The 27,038-nt window shown below is 53.4% G+C and overlaps 1 protein-coding gene across 3 annotated transcripts in view; it reads left to right on the top strand.

The window, feature by feature from the left end:
- The window catches only part of ZNF423 (zinc finger protein 423), a 315,937-nt gene that overhangs the window by 79,715 nt on the left and 209,184 nt on the right, over nt 1-27,038 (top strand). For all 3 annotated transcript variants that reach the window (XM_070261781.1, XM_014738459.3, XM_070261780.1), the window contains exon 3: nt 21,436-21,636. In XM_070261781.1, the coding sequence (XP_070117882.1) occupies nt 21,436-21,636 (201 nt within the window). The remainder of the gene's footprint in view (nt 1-21,435; nt 21,637-27,038) is intronic.

Here is a 27,038-nt window from a genome sequence, read left to right as displayed (position 1 = left end):
CAGCAGCACTTAGGCGTTAGAAAGTCCTATGTGCTTTAGAAGAAAACTCAAGTAATCACACAGCTGCATGGATGTGGGTTCTGAAGGGGGTTCGTGTTCGTGCTGCCCTCCCCCGTCTCGCTATGAACTTGTTGCCAGAGGTGCTCACAAGTATCCAAACTCAAGATGGGTGCTGTCCCCATGTGCCCATCCTCTATGGCTGGTGGGGAAGAGGACCCTGCGAGTCGGCTGTGGCAGCCGCGACTCTCCTCGCCTTGGCCATCTGCAGGACTCGGGCAAGCTTGCCTGTGTCCATGTATCTCAGGCCGTCTGGCTCCCCGCAAGGCTGTCCTCTGAAGACTTGATTATCATGTTGCTTTGATTCTAATGCATGTATTTTGTCACAGTCCAACATTTCTGAAATTGGGAAGCACTTTAGTGTCCGTGTCTATGTTTAACGAAATGAATCTCCCTTCCCCAGAAAACTGTCATCAAGTCAGCGCGTGTCACGCGTTCGACAGCCTCCTAGGCTGGAGGAGCTGTGGTAACTGGTGATGGACACTCTTGTCTGATGCACGCTGCCCCGGGAACCAGGTTCTAAGAACCCAGCACTTCAGGGTGTGGACACCTGGTCCTGGATCTGCGTGCCTGAGGCCGTGGCCTCCTGGGCCTCTTTCTTTCCAGACACAGCTGCGCGCACGGAGGAGGTGGTCAGCAACGGACGCAAGTCTATTCTGAAAACCCTGCGCATCAAGACCTTCCAGTTGCCTCTGTGGGCTCTGCCTTGATCTTGTCGAAATGCCACATCTGCTTTTCCTCCCTCCCTCCCTCCCACAAACCTTTCAGTGCCTCCCCGTTTCTTCCACCTGAAACCTGAATGTGGCCTGTTTCCAGCCTGGCCCCTCCGCCATTATTTCTGCCTCAACTGCCACTCACCCAGTCCTTTCCGCCTTCCTGACCTCCTCTGAGGCAGGGCGGTCTCTGGCTCCACTTCTGATCCTCTGAGCGCCTAGACGGGCCTGGCCATTGGCAGGCACTCTGGCAACGCTTGTTGACTGATTCGTTGATGTGACTGCGGCTCTGAACTGAAATCTTCCAGGCATTTCGTTACTGTCAGCATCCGGGCAACACAACTCGAGGACGAAATAGAATTGCAGGAGAGAACTCAACTCTAAGAACGGCTAATTATTATTATTATTATTTTTTAACCAACTGCAATTTACAAAGGGTGCGTAGAGGGAAGGGGGCACCAAAGAGCACGCCCTCTAAACGAGGGTTAATTAGAAGCCTTCGTGATAGCCAGTGCTGCATCAGCAACAGACAGCCTGTAAATAAATCTAATTTCCCTCCAACTCAACTCGTCACAAGCTTAATTACAGCAGCCACAGTGCGTGCGTGTGTGTGTTTTTTTCATTAGCAAAAGAGGGTCATTATAAGCCATGCCTGGTAAGAATTATTGTGAAGAGCCTGGTTCCACCCTCGATAGGTGTCCTCAGAGAGCAGAGAGGAACTTTCCGTGTGAACTAAAGAGTTTCCAATTAAGGAGGCTTGGAGGAAGCAGGAAGCGGCAACATACGTTAGGAAAGATTAGAGAGAGGGACGAGCCGGCAGCCAGCTGGCCGAAGGGTTCCGGGATCCTGGGTGATCACCGTGTGGAAAAAGAGTCCCTTCTGGGGCCCAGACCCTCTTTTCCCCGACTGTCGCTTGCCTGCCCCAAAATCTTGGCTCTCCAAAACCCCTCTGGTGTCCTCTCTTGCATTCTGGCTCCAGAGAGCTGAGAATGAGACTTGTGCCGGGGACGGGGCTTGACCACTTGCCCCTCGTGCCCCCCCCCCAGATGGCTCTTCACACCTCCCTCCCCCTCCTGCTGCGGAGGGAAGCAGGCAGAGCGGCTGCCACGGCCAGGAAGATTGCTGCCCTGGACGCAGGAGCAGTGAGCGCATTGTTCTAGAAATAAATAGCTGAAAACCCCCGAGTCAGAAAGTAGTTAACACAAAGGAAGTCGAACCCTGCAGGCCAAGTCCCAATTGTCCTCAGGAAGTGCCCTGCCCCGGGGGCCTTCCAGGGAGGGTTTAAGACCATTCCGCCCGGCTCTCAGTGCACAATGTTGGCAAAAACGGTTTTTTCCCCTCTGACCCCTACTCCCCAGCCCCCTCCATAAGGGTCACATCTCTAATTAAGCAGCGCAAGGGGCTGCACTTTGTGGTGCTAACAAACCTCTAGTGACGGAGATATCCTGGTGGCTGCCCGAGGTCCGTGCACGTGTATCCTGGCCTCAGATGATGCTGTCGCAGGCTGTCCAGGGCCTGCAGCAGGAGCTGGCTGCCCTGGGCCCTGGGCAGAGGGCACGGCTGGCTGCTCTTGGAGTGAGAGAGAACCTAGAAGCTCCGATCATCCCAGCCCCTCCTGGGGCCAAGGGGCTCCAACGTGTGTTCTTCCAGGCTCTGCTTGCCTCCAGGGATGGGAGGCACACCTTCTCCCAAAGCAGCCTGGATCCTAGTGGCAGCCGGGTCATCACGTTTACTGCGCACTTCCTGCGTGTCAGTGATTACTGAATTGAACAGACATTAGTGGGAACCTCCTCCAGGCCAGGTGCGGGGGAGTAGTCAGTGACCCAAGGTGGCTCCCTGGAGCTTATGGTGGATGGGGTGTCTGGAGACAATAAGCCGTAACCGCAGTGAGTGTCAGGGGAACTAAAGCAGAAAGGGTAAGGGTGGGTGCAGTGTCGCCGCCCTGCTGACAACGAGGAGGTACCACACCTGACCTTCTGGCCCTGTCTTTATAAAACCCCAGCTGCCCTGGCCCACTACTCATGCTGCTCTTCGTTCCTCCAGCCCCCCAAGCTTGCGCTGGCCTGGCCTTGGCCCTAGCTGTGCCTTCCACCTGGGATGCCCTTCCTCCGGCTCTCGGTGCCTGGCTTCTTTATGCCTTCAAGTGTGGACTCGAATCAAATGCCTCCCCAGAGAGGCCTTGGTGACTGCCCTCACCGAGGCTGCCTCCTTACCTGTCATTGCTTCCTATGCCGTACACCATGTTTCATGCATTATCAATACCTGAGATTTCCTGAGATTTTCTTCCTTGTTACCTACTGGATATCGTTGGTGCTGTTGACAGCTGTGTCCCCAGCCCAGGGACACTGCCTGGCACGCAGAGGCCCGCAGTCAGGAATTGCTGAGTGGATGAGGACACGTGAGGCCCATGTTGACTCTCTGTGTCATCTCATGTCATGCTCACAACAACCTCCTGTACTATTACCCTCCCATTTTATAGATGGAGAAACTGAGGTTCAGAGAGGTTAAATCATTAACCTAGGGTCACATAGCTCATGAGCTGTGAAGCAAGGCTACATCTCCAGATTGTCTAGGGTCAAACTCATGCTCCCGGTCCCATGATGAACTGGTGCAGGGTTTTCTGCCCTAGATGGCCCCACGGAATCTGGTCTGTGCCCTGTGATCTCCCGGAACAAGCCTGCTGGCTCTGTGTATCATGCTTCAGTGGTCCGTAGACAGTTGTCCTGCTCTCCTCCTGCTCCCTTTCTTAAAGGACGAGATGCTTGGAGAGGTATCCAGGACTAGAGTTCCTTGATGATGTTGCCATTGACGGAGGTGGGGACTCCTGGCCCCTGAATCTACCAGATAGCCAGTGCTGGGGAGGCAGGGCATGGTGTGTGGCAGGACAGAGTGTTGCAGCTCCGTCACGCAGGCCTGCTGATGTGCACCAGGCTGGAGCCTGGCAGGGCAGGGTTGGGGAGGCACCCTGTGGTCCCACTGCTGTGCAGCTGTTGGCTGGGGTCCATGGAGGGTGGGCGATGCCCCAGGCCACTGGTTTCAGATGCTTTCCTGGGCTACATCACTGCCACAGCCGCCCAAACTCCTGGAATCCCGAGCTGATGAGCTGTGGGCAGGGTGAACGACGGTGCCACAGAGTTATGGTTCCCTCAGTCCAGCTTTCCTCTCCAGGAGCTCGCTGTGGAGGCGAGCACCCTGACACGGGCTGGGAGAGCCTGGCCAGCAGATCTGGGGCTCTCGAGACGAGAAGAGCTGTTGCTGTTCATTCGCCGCCTCGTTGCTGTGGGGTCTTGGCTGGGACCCTTGTTCTCTGTGGGCTGCAGGGGCCTCTTTGCTGGCCCCTTGGGTGGCACTTTTATCTTTCCAAGGCTAAGAGCCAGTGGTTCAAGAGTTCAAGGACTGTGCCTGCAGTGCCCACCTGGGCTAGGCGTCCCTGAGCCCCGCTGTCTAGCGCACTTGGGCTTTTGTGGCCGATCTGTCATTACTGCGGTCAGCAGAGGCCACGCACGCCTGCTGCTGTCCCGTCCTCTCCGAACACTTGGGGTAGCAGCCTGGTTTTGACTACAGCTTCATCTTTGATGCATCAGAACTTGTCTGGTGGTGGTAAGGATGGCATTCGAGCCCAGGTCTGACCTCACAGCCTGTGCCCGGGCTGCGCCCTTTGCACAGAGCCAGGCGTGTCCTGCTAACACGGCACTCCGAGGTTTGAGATGTTTGCAGTGAGGTTTGACCAAGTGGAGCTGAAGTCTGCAGGCTCTCAATCCGTTATTTGTACATGATCACCTTCACTCTGTCTTCTGTCTGGTTTTTCCTGTTTGTCTTAAATCAAGGCATTCACCCTGATTTTGGACTCCCGCGTCACTGTTCCGAGTCCTGGGGCTTCCTCGGCCCGCGCCCTCTCTCCTCTGTGCTGCAGATACGAGGCCTCCTTGGTTCTTGGAAGATTCCTTTGTGTCGCCACTCCCTCGTCTCAGAACGCTCTTCTCCATGGGTTAATCAGCTGGTTCTCCTCGTCCCCCACAGCTTGGCTCACGCCCCTGCCCCCGGAGAGGCCCTCCCTGGCCACCCGGGTGGGTAAAGCTGGCCTCTCCCGGTCCCCATGCCATCGCCTCTTTTATTTCCTTCAAAGCACTAGTCTCACAGAGCCCATTTTGTTTCTCTCTGTGTCTGCCGTCTTTCTCCCTGACGACGGGGTATGGCTGCCTTCTTCCCTGCCGGGCCCTCGGACAGTCCTTGACCCATCGTAGGTCTCGGTCAACGTTTTGTGAACAGATGGATGTGTCTTAAATAAATGCTCCTGCATCTCTTTTCTCTGGAGAGGACATGAGGCTGGCCCGGGGGCCCAGCCCTCCTTCCTTTGGCCGCTGGTGCCGACTCCCGTGGTTCCGAGCCGGCAGCTGGCAGAGAGTGGAAGGCGTCTCTCAGAGGGGCCCGCTTCCCAGAAACATGCAGCTCACTTCCCCCACCTGGGCTCCCCCGAGGACAGAAGGATGAAAGGCTTCCTGGAAACCCTCCCACCTTGGCCCCTGGAGGGTGGAAATGACTTGGGTCCTGTGTTTAGCTGTTAGTGACGAAACCCAGGAAGCACCCAGGTTGCGTGCGAGGAGGGAAGAAACTTCTTTGCTATTTGGTGGAGGAGGGGAGGAGAGGAAGCCACCAACTGAGAATTCCCAGAGTGGGAATTTTCTAAACTTCCCCTGGAATCAGTGGGTATGAGGAAGAGGCCCCGACTCCACTCCCACTGAGCAGGAGTGTGATGGTGAGTGTGCGTGTGTGCGTTTGCTTGTGCACACGTGTGAGTGACACCCGGAGACGGGGCTCCTGGGCCACTCCGCAGGGTCTCGGGCTGAGGGCGTCCTTCCCTTCCAGGTCGGCTGCCCAGGCTCTCCACCGCACACCCTGTGTCCTCTGCACGGATGCTGTGCAGTGGGCAGCGGCGGGCCAGGAAGGTGCAAAGGGAAGAGGCGGAGCGCTGGGCGTGGCCGGCCTGCAGGCCTGACCCCGTGCTGCTGCGCCAAGCAGCTTCTTTTCTCGGGAGTCGTTGTCAGCAGTGTGGTGATTGAAAATAATGTTGGAGAATCTTTATTATTTCAATTCTATTTTAAAGACACTAGGACAGTACTTAGGGGCGGAGATGCTGAGGCTTGTTAAATACACTTTCCGGGCCCCATATTCAGAGAGGGGCTGCTGGTGCGTCACCTGCATTTTCACAGGCCCTCCTTCCAGGTGGTCCTTTCCTCTCACTTCCAGGCCCCACTCCCCCTCCCCCGCACCGGCTGCTAAGACCCCCAGGGCGAACCCATTTGCAGAGCAAGGTGAGCAGTCTCCACCCCTCCCCAGTTTGTTCCTGGGAGCTGTTCTATCTGACTAGGAGCTGGGATCCCTGAGGTTTCACTCTGCATGAAGCTTTGATGGTGGGTTCCCAAAACCATCCCTGAAAGAGATGGCCGTAGCACGGGGCTGAGTGGAACAAAGGGTAAAAAGGTGACAAGCTCTGTGCGGCGTTCCTGTACAGCCATCGCTGTGTGTGTCTGTAGACGCCAGGTCTCATTCATCGAGGTGGTCACAGCGCACACCTCTGCCTGGTGTGGGTCCAGGGGATTTTTACCACTTTCTTTATACTTTTCTGTGTGACTTGTATCTTTCACATCAGTTGCAGTTGTCTTTGTAATCAGAAACAACACCAAAGCTTCATTTTTGTGAGAAAGAAACACTTCTGGGGAGAGAGTGAGGCGGGACCGCTGGCTGGCGTGATGTATCCCACCGTCAGCCCCAAGGTCAGGAAATGTGGATTTCAGTTGGAAGGATGGGCAGAGCCCCTGCGTGGACATTTCTGGGCCATCCCTGGTCTTTCTGTGTCCACCTTGGGGTCCCTGTGCCCTGCCTGGCCAAGGTCTCCCTTGGGGTCTCACTTCCTGGGCCCATGTCTTTGAGGAATCTTGGTATTGCTGGTCACCCTCCTGGGGGGTGCCTTGGCTTGAGAAGGAGGTGACACTCCACCTGCCTTGTCTCTTTATTTAATGCTGTGGAGATGAAGTGGCAGTGGCAGCGCCGGGACCCTGTGGACACTTGGCGTTGTCCCTCTGGGAGGCTGCAGGTCCTGGCTGTCCAGACTCCGCTGTGCCTCACAATCTCAGCCTACCCACAGGAGGGGCAGAAAATTGGTGAGAAGTCAGAGCTGGAGCACTGATTTTTTTTTTAAAAGATATGAAGGTAGGAAATCTGCATTTGCTTAAAAATGACTGACTTGGTGTTGTCCAGCAAAGGGGTCCTGTCCAAGAGGGTCTGTGTTAAGGAATGGATGTATGCGACTTTAGTTCCTCTCTGTCTGCACTCATTCATTCATTCACTCAGCAAATAGTTCTTGTGCCCCTACTGTGTGCTAGACACTGTCCTAGGTGCTGGGGATTCCACAGTGGCCCAGACAGACGGAAGTTCCTGCCCCAGGGGGGCCATGGCCTTCGGCACCACTGATGTTCTCCAGCTGGCAACTCTGCTGCCTCCTCGGCTCCTTCCTCCCTGCCCGTCATGCTGGATGGCCGGGAAGGAGCAGCGCTGAGGTGGGGCCCCTGGCCCTGAGGACTAGCGCTGGCTCTGCCACTCGCTTGCTGTGAGGCCTGGGAACAAGGCCTTGGGTCTCAGCTTCTAGAAAAGCTGTGGGTTAGATTGACCCCTTTCTCAGGAGCCTTCTCCAGCTAAAATCCCCCAATTCATTTACCATTCGCCCTTTTTAAAGTTTTTATCATTTAAAAATTGTTAGTGGCTCAGCAAGAGTTCTTAGATATATTTCAGATAGATAAAAGAGAGCGATGCCCACCTACACGTACCCTCCAGGCTGAGGAACGGAACACCGTTTGCCCAGCCGAGCTGCCCGTCGCCGCCTCTGCCTCCCCCCGGGGCTTGGTGTTTATCATTTCCGTGTATGTCTTTATTCTTGAAATACCATGAATGATCTAGAAATACCATCTATACGTGTCGGCGTATCTTACCACGTCACCCTGGTTTATCCTCAGCAGCCTGCTCTTTACTTCTCTCAGCCTTAGGTCTGGAAGATCCGTTCATGTTGGTACGTGCACCTCTATTCTCTTCATTTTAATTGCTGCATGGTGCCCCCTCTACCATCGGTTCTCCCTCCGTCTCCTGTTCGTGGACGTGTCGAGGCTGTCTAATTTCCTTGGCTGTTACACTTGATTCTGGGGTGGATATTCTTCGAGTGAACTGTCAGGTACAGCAGTTCTCCAGCCTATAACCCTTGATGTGAAATGACTGGGTCAAAGGGCATGGCTCAAACACCCTCTGCCCGCTCTCTCCATCCGTCAGCTCTGCTCTTTCCCAGTGGTTCCCAAAAATGCCTCAGGACCGAGTCTCAGTAGCCCCACTTGTGTCACATGCCCATCTCTGATTGGCCAGGCCTGGGTCATGGCCTGTCCCTGGGGCTTGGAGGCGGGCGGCCCCTAGTGGGCCTCAGAGAGTGGGCAGGGCTGGCCCCAGGGCCGGCAGGGTGCTGTGGTGGGGGTGGCATGGCCCAGGTTGGCTGGGCCCGTGCTGTTAAGGGGGGTAGCTCTTTTGCCCTTGCCCTGAGCTGTCTTAGGAGCCCCTTTCTCCGTGGAAACAGCCGTGAGTGAGCAGAAGAAAGGAGCCTAGGTTTGTGTTCCACTCTTTGATTTATGAGCACACCCCAAGGCAGCAGTCTTCAGAGTGTCCTTTTTAGAGATGGGGAAACTGAGGCTCGCAGCGGTCTCGCACTCTTGGAGGCCAGGCGGTTCCTCTGATGGCTCCTGGAATCCGCGCTGCTGTTTCCTAGATGGGAGGACAGGCCCAGAACTGGAGGGCTAGGCTTGCACCTTGTTTGTTTCAAGTCGCTCATCCGATACCCTCGACGCAACCTGGAGGCAGGGTGTTGTTACAGAAGGGGAAACCGGGACTGAGAGGTGGGAGGTGACTGGACTGGCCCAAAGTCATGCCAAGAGTTAGGGACAAAGCTCTGATAACAGTGTAGGCATCTCCCCGTGCCCTCCTGTGCTGTGTCCCCCTGCCCTCATGGTAGGGTACTTCTCCGCCCCAGATGGAGCCGGCATGGCTGCCCAGACCCCAGCTGTACCTTCTGTGGGGTGAGGAGATAGTCCACTGGCCCCCGTCCCCTCAGCTACTTCCCATGGGTTCCCCACAGAGAGTCCTTTCCTGCCTTTGATGTAAATTCTTGCGCTTTCCTGATAATATCCTGGGCTCTTCTTAACGCGAGGGGGTCAGCTGAGAGGCATCTCGGCAATTTATAATTCTTGAAAATTCTGTTTGGTGACATGAGTTAGCATTTAATAGACACCCTGCCACCTCCTCTCTCCCTATTGTGACAAGCTCCTGGCAGAATCCTTTCGAGACTCAGGGTAATTGCACCACGCTGGGAACGGGAAGGCCACGTTGTGCTCGAGTGCGTCTCAGAAACGTCTCCACAATAGACAGTCAGGTGTGCGTTTGCTGGGCTTCAAGGTAATGATTTAAGCTTAATTTGACCCTTGATGAGGGAGCCCATGTTTCTGGTCGGACGCCGTCTTGCAGTTGGGGCTGGCCTGCCATGCCGTCAATGGCAGCACAAATAATCCTTCATAACAAGTGCCTTTCACAGGATGTCTGCTGCTGACAGCTAATATAGAGTTATTGCCCCTGAATGCATTTCTGTAATTACTTCCCAGAGATCTGTCTTTGTGTTAGAAGACATTTCACACTTTAGTAACATAAGTGTTTTGGGAGAGCACGAGCAATAATTATGAACAGTCTTTCTGTGAAAATAAACCTAAAAAAATTATAAAAGCTAATGCTGAAATTGGTTAGAGTCAAGGAGGAGTTTCATTTGAATTTGATTCATGTATATTTATTCCAAGTGTAATAACCTCTCCTGTATGGAAACTTTTTTTTAAACAAAAGCAGTAATGATGCAGAGAACCCGCTTTCTAATTTTTGAGCAATCCTGAAACTGCAAGCTGATGAAAAGTGACAAGCTGCTTGAGACTGAATAAAGAGGCGTGATCGTGGGCCCTGATAGGAGACATTTGTGGTAATGGAAAATGAAATGATTCGCGGTGTGATCAATAAAAAATTAGCAGCATTTAATAACAGGTTTCTGCTTCATGTTGACTAAAGAACCTCGCAAGCAGTTTGAAATCCGAGTTAAGTGGCGGTCTGAGGATGAGCCGGGGGTGGGATGGGGCGCGGTGTGCGTGTGCATATAGATCGCGCGGATCCTGGCCATCTCGGAGGAGGCAGCCAGGCCCCTGGGCTGGGTCTGGAAGTTTCCTTTGCATTGCCCATGTGACCTTTGATCTGCAGCTAATCCTCTCCAGGTTTCTGTTGCTCTTTGTGTAGGAATGTGAGTCCTAGGCACCAGGCAGGCCTTGTCCTCATTCGCGGGCATGGGCCCAGAACGCTCCTCACCTAAATTCATCCCCTGGGAGGGGGCACCCTCCCAATGGATGGCCGTGTTCATTCTGGGACCCCTCAAATGTTTTGTCTAAGCCATTGGCTTTGTTCTGTCAGCTGCCGTAGGATCAGGGTTTCTGGAGACTTCTGGAATGTCTTATAGCCCCCTTGTGGGACTCGACACCCTCTTGGGGGCCGGAGGGAAATCATCAAAAAGCTGGCAGGCTTTAGCAGATGGGTGAGGTTAAGCGGATGGGGGAAGAAGCCCACTGCAACTGTGGGTCCTGGGAGGGGGTGGGGGCCCGGGCTGGGGAGCTGGCTTCTGGGAAGCCGAGTGTGCCACCATTTGGTTTCTTCCTCAGTAGCAACAACATGGAGAGAACCACTCCATCACACATGCTCCCTTCTCTCCAGGCGCTCCTTCCAGCTTCCCGGATTGTGGCCACCCACCAGGCCATCTCCATGCCCAGCAACCTGTTAACTTTTAAAGGCTTTACCCAGCCTCTCCACTGTGTCTGGAGGGAGTGGGGCTCTGGCCTTTCAGGCACTCCTGGGACCGGAGGGGAGACTTTGGGGTGGCGGGTCACTGGAAGGGCAGCTGGCCTCTGGGTTACAGCAGTGGCCCGCGAGCTCCTGAGGACCAAGGGCAGGAATCCTTCCCGCTCCCCGCCTCCTGGGGCAGCAGCAGGACCAGGGGCCTCTTCCTGGCTTTGCTCACTGCCTCGCCCTCCTCAGAGATGACGGACCCATGGCTGGATCTTTAACTGCTGGAGACGGAAGGGCCCTTCCAGACTGCCTTGTTCACTCCTTCACTCAACAGATGTGTAGGACACCTGCTGTGTGCCAGGTGTTCTGCTGGGTGCTGGGTGAGCACAGGGGGAGCCAGGTGAGCAAACCCCATGCTGATCCCACCCACCTGGAGCCTGCTCCCCACACAGGAAGTGGTTGGATGTCCCGCAGTGAAAAGGACTCCGGCTGCTAAAGAAGAGCCAGTGGAGAGGCGCCTGGCGAGCCCCGGAGCTCCTGCGGGAGCCCGGCCCGGGGAGGGGAGGGCCCCTTGAGCTGAGCCCTGGTCGGTGAGCTTTTGCTCACTCTCTGGTTTTACAGCGGAGCCCTTCTGTAAAGCCCCGCTTGCGGGGTCCCAGTGTCTGAGGCAGGCAGAGCGGGGCTCCCTTAGTGTGGAGGTGACACGTTGGCCTTCTGCCCTCGGACCTGCCGCTGGCACAGTGACAAGTCACTAAGGTGCACTGTAAATGCATCGTCTATGCCTTAATTTACAGATGGGGAAACTGAGGCCCAGAGAGGGAGCAGCCTGCTGGGATTCCCCAGCGACCTCAGCGTGGCCCTGCCCTGGGATCCATCTGTCTTTGACCCCGAGACACCCTCACCCAGCCTGGCCACCTGTCCTGTCTTTGGGGTACACAGCCCTCCCCTGCTCCCTTCCCTTCCCCCCAGGGGGCTCCTCTTTCTGCCTTGGCCACCAGGGGATGATTTGTGCCCCAGCTTCCAGGCCCTGAGTTCTGCTCCAGGACCGGGAGCAATTAGGAGCGCCAGGCCATGGCGCTGGCCACAAATTAGCTGGATTTATCGAGCTCCGCATGCTGCCCTCCCTCCCCTGCCCGCCCCCGCCCCGCGTCTCCATCTCCTTCTTCCCAGCAGCCGTCAGAGACAGAAATGACAGCAAGCAGAGGGCAGCGTGGTCACAGCCTCAGGAGGTCACGAGGGGTAGCAGCGCACAATTTTCATGGTTCCAGGTGGCTTTGTCCGACTCTTCCTCATTACTGCATGTGGCGAGATCAGTTTTATTAAGATTGTGAAGCTCGGAGGAGCAACTCTGTTAACCACTTGCTGGAAAAATAGGATTTTTTCCTTTTTGGTGGGGGTGTTTGTGATCGCTTTTTCTCCTGCTTCCTGCCCTGCCTCTCTGCCTTCTTCCTTCCCTCCCATCTGCCATTATCCTTTCCACTCCTTCCTTACCCGTCTCAGTTGGGAGCTGGGTTCGGGGGAAGCCGCCATCTCTCTTTGCCCCCATAGGGAGCTCCCACGACCTGAGCAGGAGGAGACCCCATCATCCTCATTTTCTAGGTGAGGAAAGCCAGAAGTGTAAGGAACCAAGGTTCCAAAGGAGTAGGCTTGAACCCAGGTCCTGCATCTGCAAAGAAGGGGCAGTGTCATCACTGCCAGCTGACCTCCCTGTCTGGTGAGGACTGAGCAGACCACCCTGGCTGGAGGGGGCCCTGCGGCTCTTGCTGGGCATGCCCCATGGCAAAGACCCTCAGCAGGCACCCCCCAGGCTGCCTCCTGCCCTCCAGGGCCTGTTGTTTGACCCATGCTGTGTTTCTTAAAACTTGAAGTCAACATCTAAAAATCTAGAGATTTCACATAAAACTGTGGGTTTCCTTCTTAAAAAGACAGAGTGCTGCGTTTTCCCTGGGCCTCACTTTTTGTGTGGTGACGACGTAGATGCCTTGACTGGGGCCACCCCCTTGGGTGGACGTGCATCCCCTCAGTGCCCCTCCCGCCCCCCAGCCCATTCTACTCATTTGTGTAATGAGGAGGGCACTGGCGTTTTGAGCTTGGGTCCACTGATGGCCTGAATGTCAGAGTGGGCTGTCTCACCCGTCTGAGCCTCAGTTTGCCCTCTGTCAAATAGCTCTAATGGTGACACTCCCTTAGTGGCCACGAGGCACTGGGTGAAGGGTGCAGGTGACCCGGGAGGTCTGCTCTGAGGGAACTGGTTGCCATCACGCCACTAACCATTTTGGCCTCAGGTTCTAGAATTCCTGACAACGAAAGAGACATTCTCTGGCAGGTCCTAGTCATTTTTGTGGTCAGCCACGGGCCTGGGGAGAGGGAGGCCCTGTACCCAGCCCTGCACCGGCAGCCACAGGCGGGGCACCCCAGCAAGGCCTCTCGGGGGCAGCCAGGGTCACATTCGGTGTTGGACTGATCCTGGCTTGGAAATTCCATCCGCAGAGCCATCAGCATTGACAGGGGAGCAGCAGGCGCCCCCAGACAGCCATCCGGAAGTTGCTTCCTTTTTAAGAAGTGGAACTTGGACAGCAAATTATGTGTTAAAATATTTGCCTACAGCTCTGCTGCCAAGGGGACCCTTTAGGCTGAGTGTTAAATGTTACCCCGCTGCCTGCACTGCAAATATGTTAAACCTGAAGATAAATAGTGGCTGCCTCGTGGAATCTGGGGCCAGCAATGATGCGCAAGCGGAGTGTCTAATTGGGGTTGGCAGGCTCCCCGCCCAGCCCAGCTCCATCCATCCTCTGTCCCACCATCCTGGGAGTGCGTGAGAAAGTGTTCACAGAGGCGTGTCCTTCTCCAGAAGTGGGGCCCAAACGCCATGTGGAGGCTAAGCCAGGGGTTCGACCCAGTGCCCAGGTTCCCAGAGTGCCTCCTCCCACTCTCATCCTTGGGAACGTGCTGCCAGTGAAACCGTGTATAGGAAACTTACAGGCTGCTATGTCGGAGTATGCATTTTCTCTTTAAAAAAAAAAAAAAAGTTGCTCCAGGATAAATGCTTTGGAAGTGGTAGACCCTTCCTGGACTGTGAGTTCATTTGGAAGGCCCCCCAACTGCATCCCCGGGGAGAGCGCAGGAGACGTGGGCTTGTGAATTGTAGACTGAAGTGTCTGCATCATCTCCCCAGGGGCTGGCGGGGACAGACCAGAGGTCGCGCTGCTTCTGGAGGAGGTGGGCTTGTAACTTACTCGAGGCCGCACGGCGTGGACGGGGAGCCTGCACTTGAGCCCAGAACTTCCCTCTTCTGTCCAGTGGATTCTTTTTGTTGTGTAGACATTTTTGTGCCTTTCAAAGGGGTGTGTGCCCTGACATTCCCCATCCTCAGGAGCCTCCTCCAAGGCCTCCTGCCAGAACCTCCCTTGTGGTAGGATCGTCTCCAACTTGTGTCGGCCGTGTTGCTGCACATGCTGGTTTGAATGATAACAGCAGCAGTGAGACAGTATTGTCGCAGCTAGTCCACTTCTCTGAAGTTTTATTGTGGACCAGGTATCAGGCTTTGTATATAACCTCATTAAAATAATTTGACTTCATTAAATTTTTCTCAGAGAGGGTAAGTGACTTGTCCAAGGTCCCCAACCACTGAGTCGTAGCATGTGGATTTCAACCCAGACAGGCTGGCTCCAAAGATTCTTTTCCATTCTCTCTGTCATCCCGCCAGTCCCTGGAATGTGACTCCAGCTGTCGGCTGCTTGTGTGTGTTGTTGCTTAATAACCATCGTTATTGTGGTGACTTGGTTCCGTCAGCCCCACTGGAGTCCTCTACGCTGGCATTCCCCATGCTTCCCATGCGGTTGGGTCCCCTGGTCACGACTTGGACATGCCTAGAATTTACTCTCTGGTGGTTCCTGATTGCAAGAAGAAAGGAGAAGTGAGGAGACCTTCCCAGGCTCGCTGGCCTCCAGGGCCCACTCTTCTGCCTCCCCGCCCTCACCTGGCACTGTCCCCCTTCCTGCCGTTCGTGCCTCTCTGCGCTCCACCAGTCACCCCTCGCGGCACCTTTGCCCACTCCCTCGTCTTCCTGCCTGCCCCTGCTCCGGCCTCCTCTCGGCTCCCTTGGAACCCCCAGGGCTCCTGGACCTACATCTGTCTGGCGTGTAGTTGTGTGCACAGTTCTTGCATCAGTGACCGTCCATTCAGGTGAGCCTCACTTCTGCCTTGTGCGGCAGGAGAGGACTGTGTTTATCGTGATCAGGCTCCTCATTGACATAGGAGCAATCAGGCTCAGGCAGAAGTGACTTGCTCAAGGTCCCTCATGGGCTGAGGTGGGGGGTACGAAAGCTAAGACTGGAACCCGGGTCCTGGACCAACCCCAGCCAGGCTGCAGGTCTTGCCACTTATTCCTCTTCTTCCGCATTCATTCATTCATCTATTCACTCATTCACCCACCCCATATTTATTAAGTATCATTGCTGTGCCAGACCTTGTGTGAGCTTTGAGGCCACCGAGACAAATGGGACTGGGGAACACCCTGTATGTTGTAGCAATATGGGTGTGCTATGCCTGGCACAGAGTAGACACTCACTAGATATTTGTGGGATGAATGAAGGAAGGAATGGGCCAATGCGTGTGGTTGTTGGCACTGGGGTATCTCCTGCCTCTCAAACTCTGCCCTTGTTTTCTCTATCCCTGGCATATGGAGGCTGCTCCTGGCCTCCTGCCTCCACTGAGCAGGTACTCAGCGCTGGGGCCCCAGAGGTGGGACCCCTGGAGGTCCCTGGTGGGTTCTCAGGGTGCCCAGGGTTCCCTGCTGGCTAGCTGACCCTGTGGTCCCTCCCAGGAAGGGAAAGAGGCAGTCTCCTGGGTGAGGGTTGTTCTGACCCATGTGCTTGTGGGGACCAGACCAGAGGGCAGGGACTCTCACGGGGTTCTCAGGCTGAGCCTCCCTAAACTGGCTCTCGGGAGCACTGAGGCCCCCACAGCCCTGTCTTGTGAGTTCCAGGATCCTTGCTGAGGGTAGGAAATGCCCTGTTCCCAGGCCCCGCAGCCTGCGGGCAGCCTGCCCCCGGGGCCTCTCCCCTTCCCTATTTCCTGGCCCTGGACTCAGCCAGCTGTCCCCTGCTCAGCCTTTTCTCAAGCTTTGCCTTTTTGCCCTCCCACATAGTGGTTAAGAATCGGGATCTGTAGTTAGAAGACCAGGGTTCAAATCCAGGCTCTCTCCTTCCTAGTGCGGGTGACTTGCGTGTGGCCTGAGCCTTGGTTTCCCCATCTGCAAAGTGGGGATATCAGTTGTACCTACCGCACAGGGTGACTGTGATGAGGGGGTGGCACGGTGCGAGTGTAGGATGGTACCAGGAAGTGCTCACATGGTGGTCAGCATCGTTCAGGGTGTTGGGGCGGCAGAGCCACCTCCTCCTCCCCTGACTGGCCCTCCTGCCTCTTCCCTCAAGAGGACGTGGGGCCACTTTTCTTGCTAAGCCTCCCTTGCTGCATGCCCTTTCTGCAGGGTCCCACTATCCTCGTGTTATCGTCTTGAATGAAAGCGCTTTCTCGAGGGCAGTGGCTCAGTGGGGTTGTTTAGGCCGGGGGTGGGAAATCCACTACTTTCTAATGACAAGCGATGAAGGTGGAGGATTTTGTTACCGCCTCTCTTTGCTCGTAGGAAGTTCCCCAATCCCAGGTCCTGGGCTCAGGGACTCTGAGTGTGTGGTGTGGTGTAGTGGGGTCCATTGGTGAGGTGTACCTTCTTTCTCCTGCTTTGAGGGAGAAGCTGGCAGGACAGAGTGGCACCATCATATGTTAGGTTAAACCATTTCAAATTGCCGATATTTGACTTTTTGACTTACCAGGATGGGAACTTCATATGGTTCAACCTAGTACTTATCTTCAGACAATAAACAGCACTGTCACCTCTTCCCCTCCCCTTGCCCTCACCTGTATTGATACCTTGAGACTTGTTTCTTTGAAACCAATTCATTCATTCATTCAACTTTTACTGAGCCTCCACCGTGTATCTGTCAGTACTGGGGGCTGGGCAGACAGTACTGAGCAAAAACCAACACAGCTCCCACCCTCACGGAGCTTACGATCTGGTGGGGGAATGTTCCGGCTGTCTATTGCTGTGTAACAAACCATCTCAAAAATCGATGGCCTAAAGCAACAGGTATTATTTCACAGTTCTGTGGGTTGACTGGACTCCGTTGGTGGTCTCACTTGGCATTTCTTGTACAGTTGCAGTCGTATGTTGGCCAGGGCTGCTGTCATCTGAAGACTCACCTGGGTTGGATATCCAAGATGGCGCACTCGCATGGCTGGCAGTTGTTGCTGACAGCTGGGAGCTCAGCTGCGGCTGTGGACTGAAGCGCCTTTATGCTCTCCACGTGGTTTGGGCTTCTCATAGCATGGCAGCTGGGTTCTGCGGGTAGTGAGACCGGGAGACCGGGAGACCTGGGCGAAGCTGTAAGCTTTCTTCTGACCTGGTCTCAGAGGTCCCAGAACTTACTTCCATTGTATTCCAGTGGTCCAAGAGTTATCGAGGCCAGCTGGCCCAGAGGGGAATTGTGGAGGGGAATTAGATCCCTCTTCCTGATGGGAAAGTGCAAGGCCTCACTACAGAAGAGCCTGTGGGATGGGAGATGTGGTTACTGCCATCTTTGGAAAATGCTGCCTGTTACAGGGAGGCAGACAGTCAAAAAATTAGCCAACAAAAGCCTGAGTGAACACCGCACCAAGTGCACTGATGGCAAAGGGAAGGGAACGAAGGAGAAAGAATGATGGGGACCCACATGACGTTGGAGCTCAGGCCTGTGGGAAGCCCTGTTAGGTGGGCGAGGAGTTCCAGGGGCAGAGGAGTGTGAAGCCCTTGGTGGGACACACTCGCAATTCCAGGGAGTGAGAGAAGGTCTGTGTGGCTGCGGGAATGAGCACCAAGTCACAGAGGCCAGCAGAGCCCTTGCTGGATCTTAGGGGCTGGGACAAGGACCCTACATATGACATTGAAGGGTTTACATATTCCTTGACACTTGGCTCATTTTTTCATTGACTCTCTACTGTGGGGAGACCGTGTAGCAGAGTGGTTAAGAGTCAGACACAATTGCGTTTGAAACCTGCCACTTGTGGCCTTGCTTAAGCATCGCCACCTCACAGACCCCCAGTCTCCTCACCGGCGAAATGTGGATAAGATGGTGCCCCGCTCATGGGGCTGCCTGGCTGACTGCTCAGGGGCACCTGGCACAGCGCAAGTGCTCAGCAAATGCTAGCTGCCCTTGGACTCCTGAGCAAGAGGATGGAGGTGTGCATGTCAGAAAACAACTAGGTTGTGAGTTGTCCAGGGTGGCGCGTGAGGCTGGGGAGGTAGGGAGCTTTGTCAAGGGGACAGAGAGGCTGGCATTTACAGCACCAATTTTGTTTCCCGTCCCATGTGTGTCACCCTGCGGGAGAGGGCCCTATTGAAATGGTTCGGCTTGAGCCTTCCCTGGATATGCTTCAAGTTGCCCCAGGCAGGCCCTAGGAGAACTCGGGTGGGGCCATAGGGAAGGGTGCCAGCAGCCCGTTTTGGGGACATCCTTCCCAGCCCTGGTGGCGTCGGTGGAAGAGAAGTGGGCTCCTCGGCCTGCTGACTTTGCTTCATGGCCTGGGTGGTGGGAGAGACCAGAGGTCAACTGTAGTTCAGGCCCAGGAGGTCACTATGTCAGAAACATAAGGCAGCACTTGGGATGGGGACTCAGACAAAGTCAGTGGTGGCCTCTGGGCTCTGCTTTCTCTGTGCTTGCCTGGGTGAGGACCGGTGGGGACCTCTGGGGCTGGCCAAGCATGGGACATGGGACAGTCAGGGCCACTCCTGACTAGCCATAGCAGGATCAAGGGAGTAGGGAATGTCCATTCATTCAGTCCTCAGGGGCTTCCTGAGCGGCTGCTCGGGGTGGGCTGGGGATGAGGAGACCCCAGAGAGTGCTCGAGGAGACTGGCACCCTCTGACCTTTGAGCTCCCACCTCCCGGGCCTCGGAGAGCTTGGGGCTCCAGCAGATCCTGGGTCTGGAGGGAGAGGGGGTGCAGCTGAGGATCAGAACTTGTAGGTTCAAACCCTTGCATGGCTTGGGGTGACCCCTCAGAGCCTCTGTTTCCTCATCTACAAGTGGAGAAATTAAACCGTATACTCTTTTTTCCTATTGTGAGCTTCAAATGCTGCGGAGCGTGAAAGTGCCTTGCAAAGAGTGAAGCCCTGAGCAGGATGAAGGGCGTCCTGTCCTCGAGGTCCGATTCTGCTGACGCAGCAGAGAGCCCTGGGGCCTGGGTCTTCGGGGAAGTCTTGCTCTCCTAAACTTCTTCAGGGCCCTGCATCTTCCCTCTCTGGTGTCCTGAGGGTCAGGCTGGCTGCCGTGTGACCCCAGGGGACCCCAGATGACGCCTTTGCCTGCCTCCCCTCTCCCGCCTTCCCATTAGTGGACAGCGGCAGGGGAGGTGACAGTTCCTTAAAACAAATTTATACTCTTGGATGACTTTATGGGTTTTTGCCTTATAAAAACCCAAGAGTTGACATTCTGATTTATCTACTCCTGAGTCAACAGGATGTAGCAGATTTAAAGAGATCAAATGCATTGTAACGTTTGTGGTTCCAGTCGTGGATCAGATGAGATATTATGGAAAGTGCTGCCAAGTCAATATGGCAAAGAGACCCAAAACAAACAAGGGGATAATTTAAATATGTCTATTAAATTGTGTGTTAAGTAAAGTAGCACAAATGTGGTGCTGAACGTGACCGATTATCTGCAGAGTTGGTGGAGTTGACTGAGCCAGAATTATGGTTCTTTTTTCCTCCCTTCAGAACATTTTTTTTCTTGAGGGAAGAGACTATAAACTAGGAATTTCAGAGACGGCTTGACTGTATAACCGTGGTTGTGTGATGACTTATAATATTGAAGGCTCCAAACGCTATTTCTCATTTCTTTGCTTTCTATTTCTTGCCGTTGCCACAGCAGCAGATCAGATTTCCTGAGATAAATATGCTGCCTTGCTTTTAATGGGATTTCTGTATTGCCAGGAGTTGGCATGTTCTGATAATAAAAGAACCTAAAAATTGTACGTCCCTTAATTGGTAAGAAGAGAGATGTTTTGATGGGCCACAAATGGAAACATTGATTTTTACTACCTCCGCGCAGTTCCAAGCGGCGTGTCATGCCACGTTCCCCGCCACAGAAGGCAGCAGCTGGCTCTCCGATGAGCTGATTTGTGATCGCAGGTTCTTGATGTCGCGTGCTTGGAAGTGCGTGTTCTGTGCGGATGGGAGAAATAGAGCCCTTATAACATTATCTGTTTCTAAATTGAAATATTTAGAGGACTGTGGCTTCCACCTCGAATCGAATGCATTCTTTGCTTCGTTTCTCTTTCTTGCTTTGGTGGGCAGCCTCAGGGGTTTAAAGGTTGTGTGCTGAAGTCTTTTTCTGTAACTGCAGTGTTGTGTGTGACACACACGTACACACACATGTGCACTCACACATTTGCATATGCATATATGTTTGCATAAATATCTTTACACATAATAGAGATTTCTCTCTTTTAAATCAGTGCTAGTTTCTGGATGGAGAGATTTGTTTTTCAGGACAGACTGTGGGAAGAGGCAATGCACACTTTGATATTCCATTTTGAATCTTTGTATTTTAATGGGCAAGTTTAATCCACTGACATTTATTGGGATTACTGATATATTCTCTGTGTTATGTGTACCATGCTTTATCTGGACTTTGATTTACAAATTCTTGATATGTCCTATTAATCTCTCAGACTGAGGCTGTGCTCCGTTTCCCACAGCTGTGCGGGGAAGTGCTCCAGACGAGAGTCAGGATGTCAAGTTAAACATCTGGGGCGCTGGGGATGTTGCATCCCCCTGGCTGGGTGCCAGGTGCCTTACCTGTGAAGTGGGAAAAACAAAGCTATCCCTCTCTGCGGGCAGGGGGACCATGATCACTTGAATTTCTTTTAGCTCTGGGATGTGTGAGACTGAAATGGGACTACATGTGTGAAATTGTGACTTTGTAAAAGCACAGAACACTACCTAAATGAAAGGCATCACTATCATGATCATTAATTCACTTTTCTCTACAGTTTAGCTACTTGTCTGCACAGTGCTAATGGTAGAATAGGTGTTTTATTTTAAATAAATTGGTCCCATGATGCCAAGGCTGGTTCTCACTGTCTAGGGGGATTCCAGGCACGAGTGAGGGCTCAGGGGCATTTTCAGCTTGATCTGGCTCTCTGTGGTCCTGCAAACACACGTGCTTCCTTAATCCCGGAGTCAGGACACCTTTACAAAGAACTGAGCCAGCATCACCATATTGGGAGGCTTGTGTGGAAGGTGAACTTGGCTCCGAGATCTCCCAGCTCTAAATTGCAAGGCTTTGGGGGAAACTAAAAGTTTAGGTGCATCAGGCACAGCTGATAGAGGCTCCAGAGAAGCGTGTAAGAGAATTGGCTTTTTAGGGGACAAAATGCTAAGATATTTTCACCTCCCTGGTGGGTCACGACCCCCAGCCTCCATGCACAGAGGGAAAACGACAGGAAATCCCCCTAGAAGACTTGCACCAAGAATTAAAGAATCTAGTTGAGAATTATGGCACCACATGCTACAAAAAACTCCCATCTATTAATGTACTGAGAGTTGTCAAGAATAGTGGACCCTGGGAGGCAGAGTAATTAAATGAATCTTAATAAATGCCGGGTGATTCTTTTAAAACCCTTTCCCAAGACCCTGTCAGCTGACATGGACTGTATTCTTCCTGTTGGCAGGAGGCCTAGGAGCAGAGCCCGAGTGTGATCGGAAAACCAGCCGTGCGCTGGAAGACAGGAACAGCGTGACAAGTCAAGAGGAGAGAAATGAGGACGATGAAGACATGGAGGATGAGTCAATTTACACCTGCGATCACTGTCAGCAGGACTTCGAGTCTCTGGCAGACCTGACGGACCACCGGGCCCACCGCTGTCCTGGAGGTAATGTTCAACAGCGCCGGGATTCTGACAGGTGGTTATACGGATAATTGGACATAGCAACAGCTTGAAGCCTCAAGTGAGATTAAAGAATTAATAATGTAATTCTACAGTTAATGTCATTTTATTGTGGTGTCTTGGGTACCCTGTATCTGCCTTTTAAATGAAATTAAAAATAAAAGTAACGGCTTTCTGGCAGGCAGGAATTAGGTGGAGGTGCCCTGTCTGGGCCCCCCAAACAGCACTGCGTAGTGTATGGGCTGTAACTGGACATGTCTGCCACCCCAGATTTCTGGAAGGCCTTTTGGAAACCCAGCAATTCAGAGGTTGTTGGTGCAAAGTTAAGCAGCTTAAGTGTGGAAAGCTATGTGAAGGAGGGTGCCTTGGGTCAGGGCTTGTGATGCGACAGGGAGAATTTCAAAGGCCAAGAAGAGCCCTTGCAGAAAGGGACCTGGTTCCACTTCTATGCTTGGCCTCCCACTTCTCTGAGTATGAGGAGAAGGGTGGCTGGGAACTCTTCTAGACCTGGCTGTGGCCCTGCTTCCTATTTCTTAGGTGTCTCAGAAGGTGGGCAAGGCCACAGTTTTATGGGAGTGCGTAAGATTTCACAAGTTTTGTGTGTCTGTGTGTCTGTGTGTCTGCGGCATGTGCGGTGAATGGGGTGGGGAATGGGGGCATGTGCATTCCCTGGGGTGTGGCAGCCATGCTACAGGGCTGGGGGTTGACATATTGCCAGGCTCTGAGCAGAGAGTCCAGAGCATCCTTGTTCTTTACATAGCTATCCCCGGACATCTTCCTCCATTGTGGTTGTTGATGAAACCCTTTGGATGCTGGTTTGTGGGGAGAGGACCTAAAATCTCAGACCAGTATTTGCAAGAGGACCTGTCACCTGTTTGGGTGGGAAATTTGCTGGTAGGAAGCAGTTTGGGACTCAAAGCCCTCACTTCCCATACCTTTCATGCCATCTTGGAAGTATGAAAGCCAAAAGTTTTGGGAATTACTATGACTTTCCCTCTAGTGACATCTGTACCTGCATAGTCCTGGCTAGACCCAGTCTCCATTCTCAACCTCTGGAGGGAACAGATAGCCAAAACAATAGACCCAAGAGGACTCTTACAGGTTTGGACTTTGGGGGGCTCAGCAGACCAAACCCCAGTCATGTGGAATTTTTGATATTTCAACCACAGGCAGAGGTGATGGATAACTTATAATCTTAGAATATTGAGGTGTTGAGAGGGAAAGGTGATTGCTTGACCAAGGTCAGGGAGCAATTTGTAGGTAGAGCCAGGACCTTTTCAGGACACTTGGCTGTGGACTCTATCCTACTTGAGAAAATAATAAATGCTAGCATATTTCTTGATTTAGCCAAGAATTGAGGTAGACTTTTAACTATAAGAATAAAATATTGTCATTTACTTTAAAAACTATCAATTAATTGTTTTTCTAATTAAAAGCTATTCTCTTTATTTTCTAAGTGGAAAAGGCCACACCATTCTCCTCTAGTCGTGAAAGCAGGGCCCCTCAGGACCACTGCTAAGTGATGCTTTGTTGAGCCTCTGCAGCTCTTGGGGTGAAGCCCTATGCCCGTCACTACTGGGGCTGCGCCTTCCTCCAGTTCTTCAGAATCAAGAAGATCCTCATGTCTCTCACCACACTTTTGTGAATGGTGGTGCCTCTAGGTGAAGGGAAAATGTGACACTTTGGTGCTGTATTTGGGGTCTGTACTGGAAATAAGAAATGGTAGCCAATTGTGCTTTTGTCTTGGGCAGGATTCTCTTCCCAGTGGCAGTCTCTTCTCTCTGCAGCCTTCGACTTTGGCTGAAATCATGGCAGCCCTGTTTTCAGGGTCTCCAGCCATCCTTATTGATGCTGGTGGTATCCACCGATCCTCCTGCCTGCTTCCTAACAGGACCCCACTAACGACCTCCACGGGGACGTGGGAGCCAGGAATATCTCCAAACCTTGGACCATTGGAAGGGAGTCAGAAATTCCTTGAAAGAGCATGGGAAACGACCTTGCCTCATAGCATCCCTGAGAAATTCATTACTGCCCAGTAAAGGTGTGACAGCCTGGGAGAGTCTCCCTGACGTGGAAGAGATATGTGAGGAGTTATTCCCCCCAGGTCTTACCTCCTTAGGATTACCCAATGACAGGAAAAGCCACTGGGAATTACTTGCATATTATTCAAAACAGGTGCCTACCTAAGACGCCTCCATACCCTTTGATCATGCAGTGGTTTTCAAACTGTGTCCTCAGGGGTATCTCTAGGGCTATTGGGGCGGATATTGGGGCCTGTGCAACTGAGGGGGCGCTGACACCCACTCTGATCAGAGCTATTCACCTTAAAAAGTCTGTTCTATACATTGGGCTTTAGCATAAGATGTCGTTTGCAAATAGGCTTCTGCTTGAAAAGTCTAGAACTGGCACAAAAATGCAATAGCAGGCCCTCCCAGGCCAGGCTGAGGGGGCTGCCAGATGCTCATCACTGGCCATCTGCTCTCTGTACCGGGGTCGACACAGGTGGGCATTGCTGCCCTCCTGGAGAGTACACTCTGGAGGGAAAGGTGGATGCGTGACAGCCCAGCAGTGACCTTTCAGAGAGGGCCGTGCTCTGCTGAGGCCGGGCAGGCTCTGGGTGCTCAGCAGACGTTTCTGAGGGAACAAATGAGTCTTGTTTAGAGGGGAGTGGGCCCTCCCTGCTGTTGAGAATTTGGGGCCTGCGGGTGATGCCACCTGTCAATCCTGCTGTCTGCTCCTTGAACATTTGTGCCCTGCAGAGGGCTGTCGCTTCTGGAATGTGGAGGTGGCACACCCCTCCCCAAGCAGGTGTCCCGGGAAGGTCAGCCCTCCGGGCAGTCGGCATGTTGGGAAGAGGCTGTGTGGAGGGCATGGGTGTTTGTGGGGGGCCTTGAATGTGGTTTGCTTTAGCACGGTGACCTCTGGGCTCTTTCTGCAGCATCTTGGGTGGGGGGCAGTGCCATGTTCCATCAGAATCTGGGAGAGTAGCTGTAATGTCTGGAGATTTTCTGAGGTGGGGATGCTCACCGTGGAAGGGGGAGCCTCCTGCCAGACTGGCAGTGATGACCTTCATAAGGAAGACCTGGGACTCTGCACTGAAGAGATCTTTATTTCCGGAGGTTCTGGAGCTTGAGAAGGTGCCTTCTCCATTGTCCCTCAGCAGGAGTGGCGATGCTGGGTCCAGGGGAAGTTGCTGAAGTGTGGACTGCAAGAACTCAGACAGCTCCGTCAAGCCCTGTCATAGTTCTCTCTCTCCTCTCTGTCTCTCTCATTGTCTCTCATTTGTGTCTGAGAAACCAGCCTTAAACCCGCAAGGCCTCGAACATTGCATCTTTATGACACAAAATGAAACAAGCAAGGATCCAGTCGGCTCTGGTGACGCTCACGCCCCCAACAGCTGTTCGATTTCTCCTTCTTCCCCTCCAGCCCCTGCGCACAGGATAACAAGTGTTTGCATGCTTGGAGGCGTGGGCACACACCGTTTTGTATCCTGCATTTGTTACTGAATGTTTTCAGAAAGGATCCCACGTTGGGACGTGGTCTTCTCCATTATCCTATTTTTGGGGATCCTCTCTATTTTAAACAGTAGGACTCAAAGGGATACAGCTTGAGTTGCTGATACTGGGTCTGTATACGATAAAACTATTACATTTAGACCAATATGCTGGTAGATTAGGGTTTTGCAACAGAGTAAATGAAGGCTGCCTGGATGCGTGTGGGGGGCTTGTCTTTCCTAATGGAGCATCGTTTGTGCACACAAAGCATTTGGTGGCTGTCTGAACTGACAGAAAGTCCCATTAATTCAGGTCCCACTAACTTCAAATAATGCCAGAATGGGGAGGGAGCTGTTTACGTTGAGGCAATTTGTGAAGCTGTGGCCAAACACATGTGGGCCCTCTAAACGGTTGCAGGGCTGTTTTTCATCTTCTAGGAGCCGGGAGGACTTCAGCTGCTCTGGAAAGTGTTTCTGGGAACTTCCTGGGGCACTGTGGAGGCGGGAGCGAGACGCTTGGTTTACCAGGGGCTGACTCCCGTTTTTCATGCGTTCATTGAAGCAGGTCACCCGTGGACCTTCGGTCTGGATTCAGGTGGAATGTTTTCCTGCTTCCTTGTAGGAATACTACCCTGTGAGGATGCTCTGTGATTTGGACTGATGCTGCTTTGCCGCAGATGAGTGAGGCTGACTGCCTGAGGATGCTTGGGTGCTGGATCTGCACTGCTGTGATGTTCTAGGCCTGACTGTCCCAGCGACGCTCATTATGTCAGGAGTGGGCTGTCTGCAGGGGTGTGCAGTGTGCCAGTCCTGGAACGCCGCAGTGTCCTGGGCTGGAGCCCCTGACGGCTTTTGGAGGTCCCTGGGCTCTTCTCTAAAGGCACTACTGGCGTGATTTGGGCTTTCATTATAGGAAGGGAGAGGCAGATGGAGTAAGACCGAGGTTTCTAACTGTGGCCTCCAAGCACTTGCTCCACACAACACAGGCTGCCTTCACGACCAAGTTGGAGCCGAGAATGGGTTTCTTCCCTTCAGCCTCCATTCCCTGATCTCCAAGTCAGGCCAGCTGCCTCACTGGGCACAGAGGGGCAGCCCTGAAGCACACAGGGTGCCTGCTGCCCTCCAGGGGCTCACAGTGTGGGCCGCAGCCCTCCCTGCAGGCTCTCTCTGCAGCCCCCGCCCCCCCACCCCCCACGGTCCGCAGCCCACATCAGATTCTGTAGTTACTCTGTGATCGTGTCACTGTGCTTATTGCCCACCTCCCCCATTACTGTTGGGCTTCAAGAGGACAAGGGCCACATCTGTTGTGTTCTCTGTTGTGTCCTAGGCCAGTGCCTGGCACACAGTGGTGCATAATACATGCTTGTTGAATAAAGGAATGCTCTGACCTAGTCTTTACAACAGTCCCATCAGGGAGATGCTATTTTTCACCATTCATCCCCATTTTACACATTGGGCAACTGAGGCTCAGAGACTGAGGGATCAGATCGTGCTCAAGGTTACAGAGCTTGAGCTACAATTCGATGTCTGAATAGCCTGAGCTGAGAACATGGATGGGAGTGGTGGGCAATCTCAAACTAAACTCGACAGATGCAGCTTTTTTGAATACTCAACGTAAAAAAAATAAGAGGGCAACAAGCAAAAACGGTGCTCCCTGTGGGTTAATTTTGCTGCTCTCCCTTCAGCTGCTGCCCCTTCTGAGGATTGGGACCAAGTAGCATTTCCTTAGCCCCTTGGGAGAGGCTGACCCTCCTTTTCTGGCGCAGGTGAAATGCTGCTGTGTAGAAAGCCAGGTGGAAAGTGAATTGCACCCTGGTTTGTTCGGCTGTGGCCAGAGGGACCTGTGGGCTCTAATTGCAGGGCTGGGGCTGCGTGGAGGCTGTGCCTTTGCCAG

Source organism: Equus caballus, chromosome 3 (assembly GCF_041296265.1).
Source record: "Equus caballus isolate H_3958 breed thoroughbred chromosome 3, TB-T2T, whole genome shotgun sequence".
NCBI classification, from domain to species: domain Eukaryota; kingdom Metazoa; phylum Chordata; class Mammalia; order Perissodactyla; family Equidae; genus Equus; species Equus caballus.
This window is presented reverse-complemented; position numbering and strand designations above follow the sequence as displayed.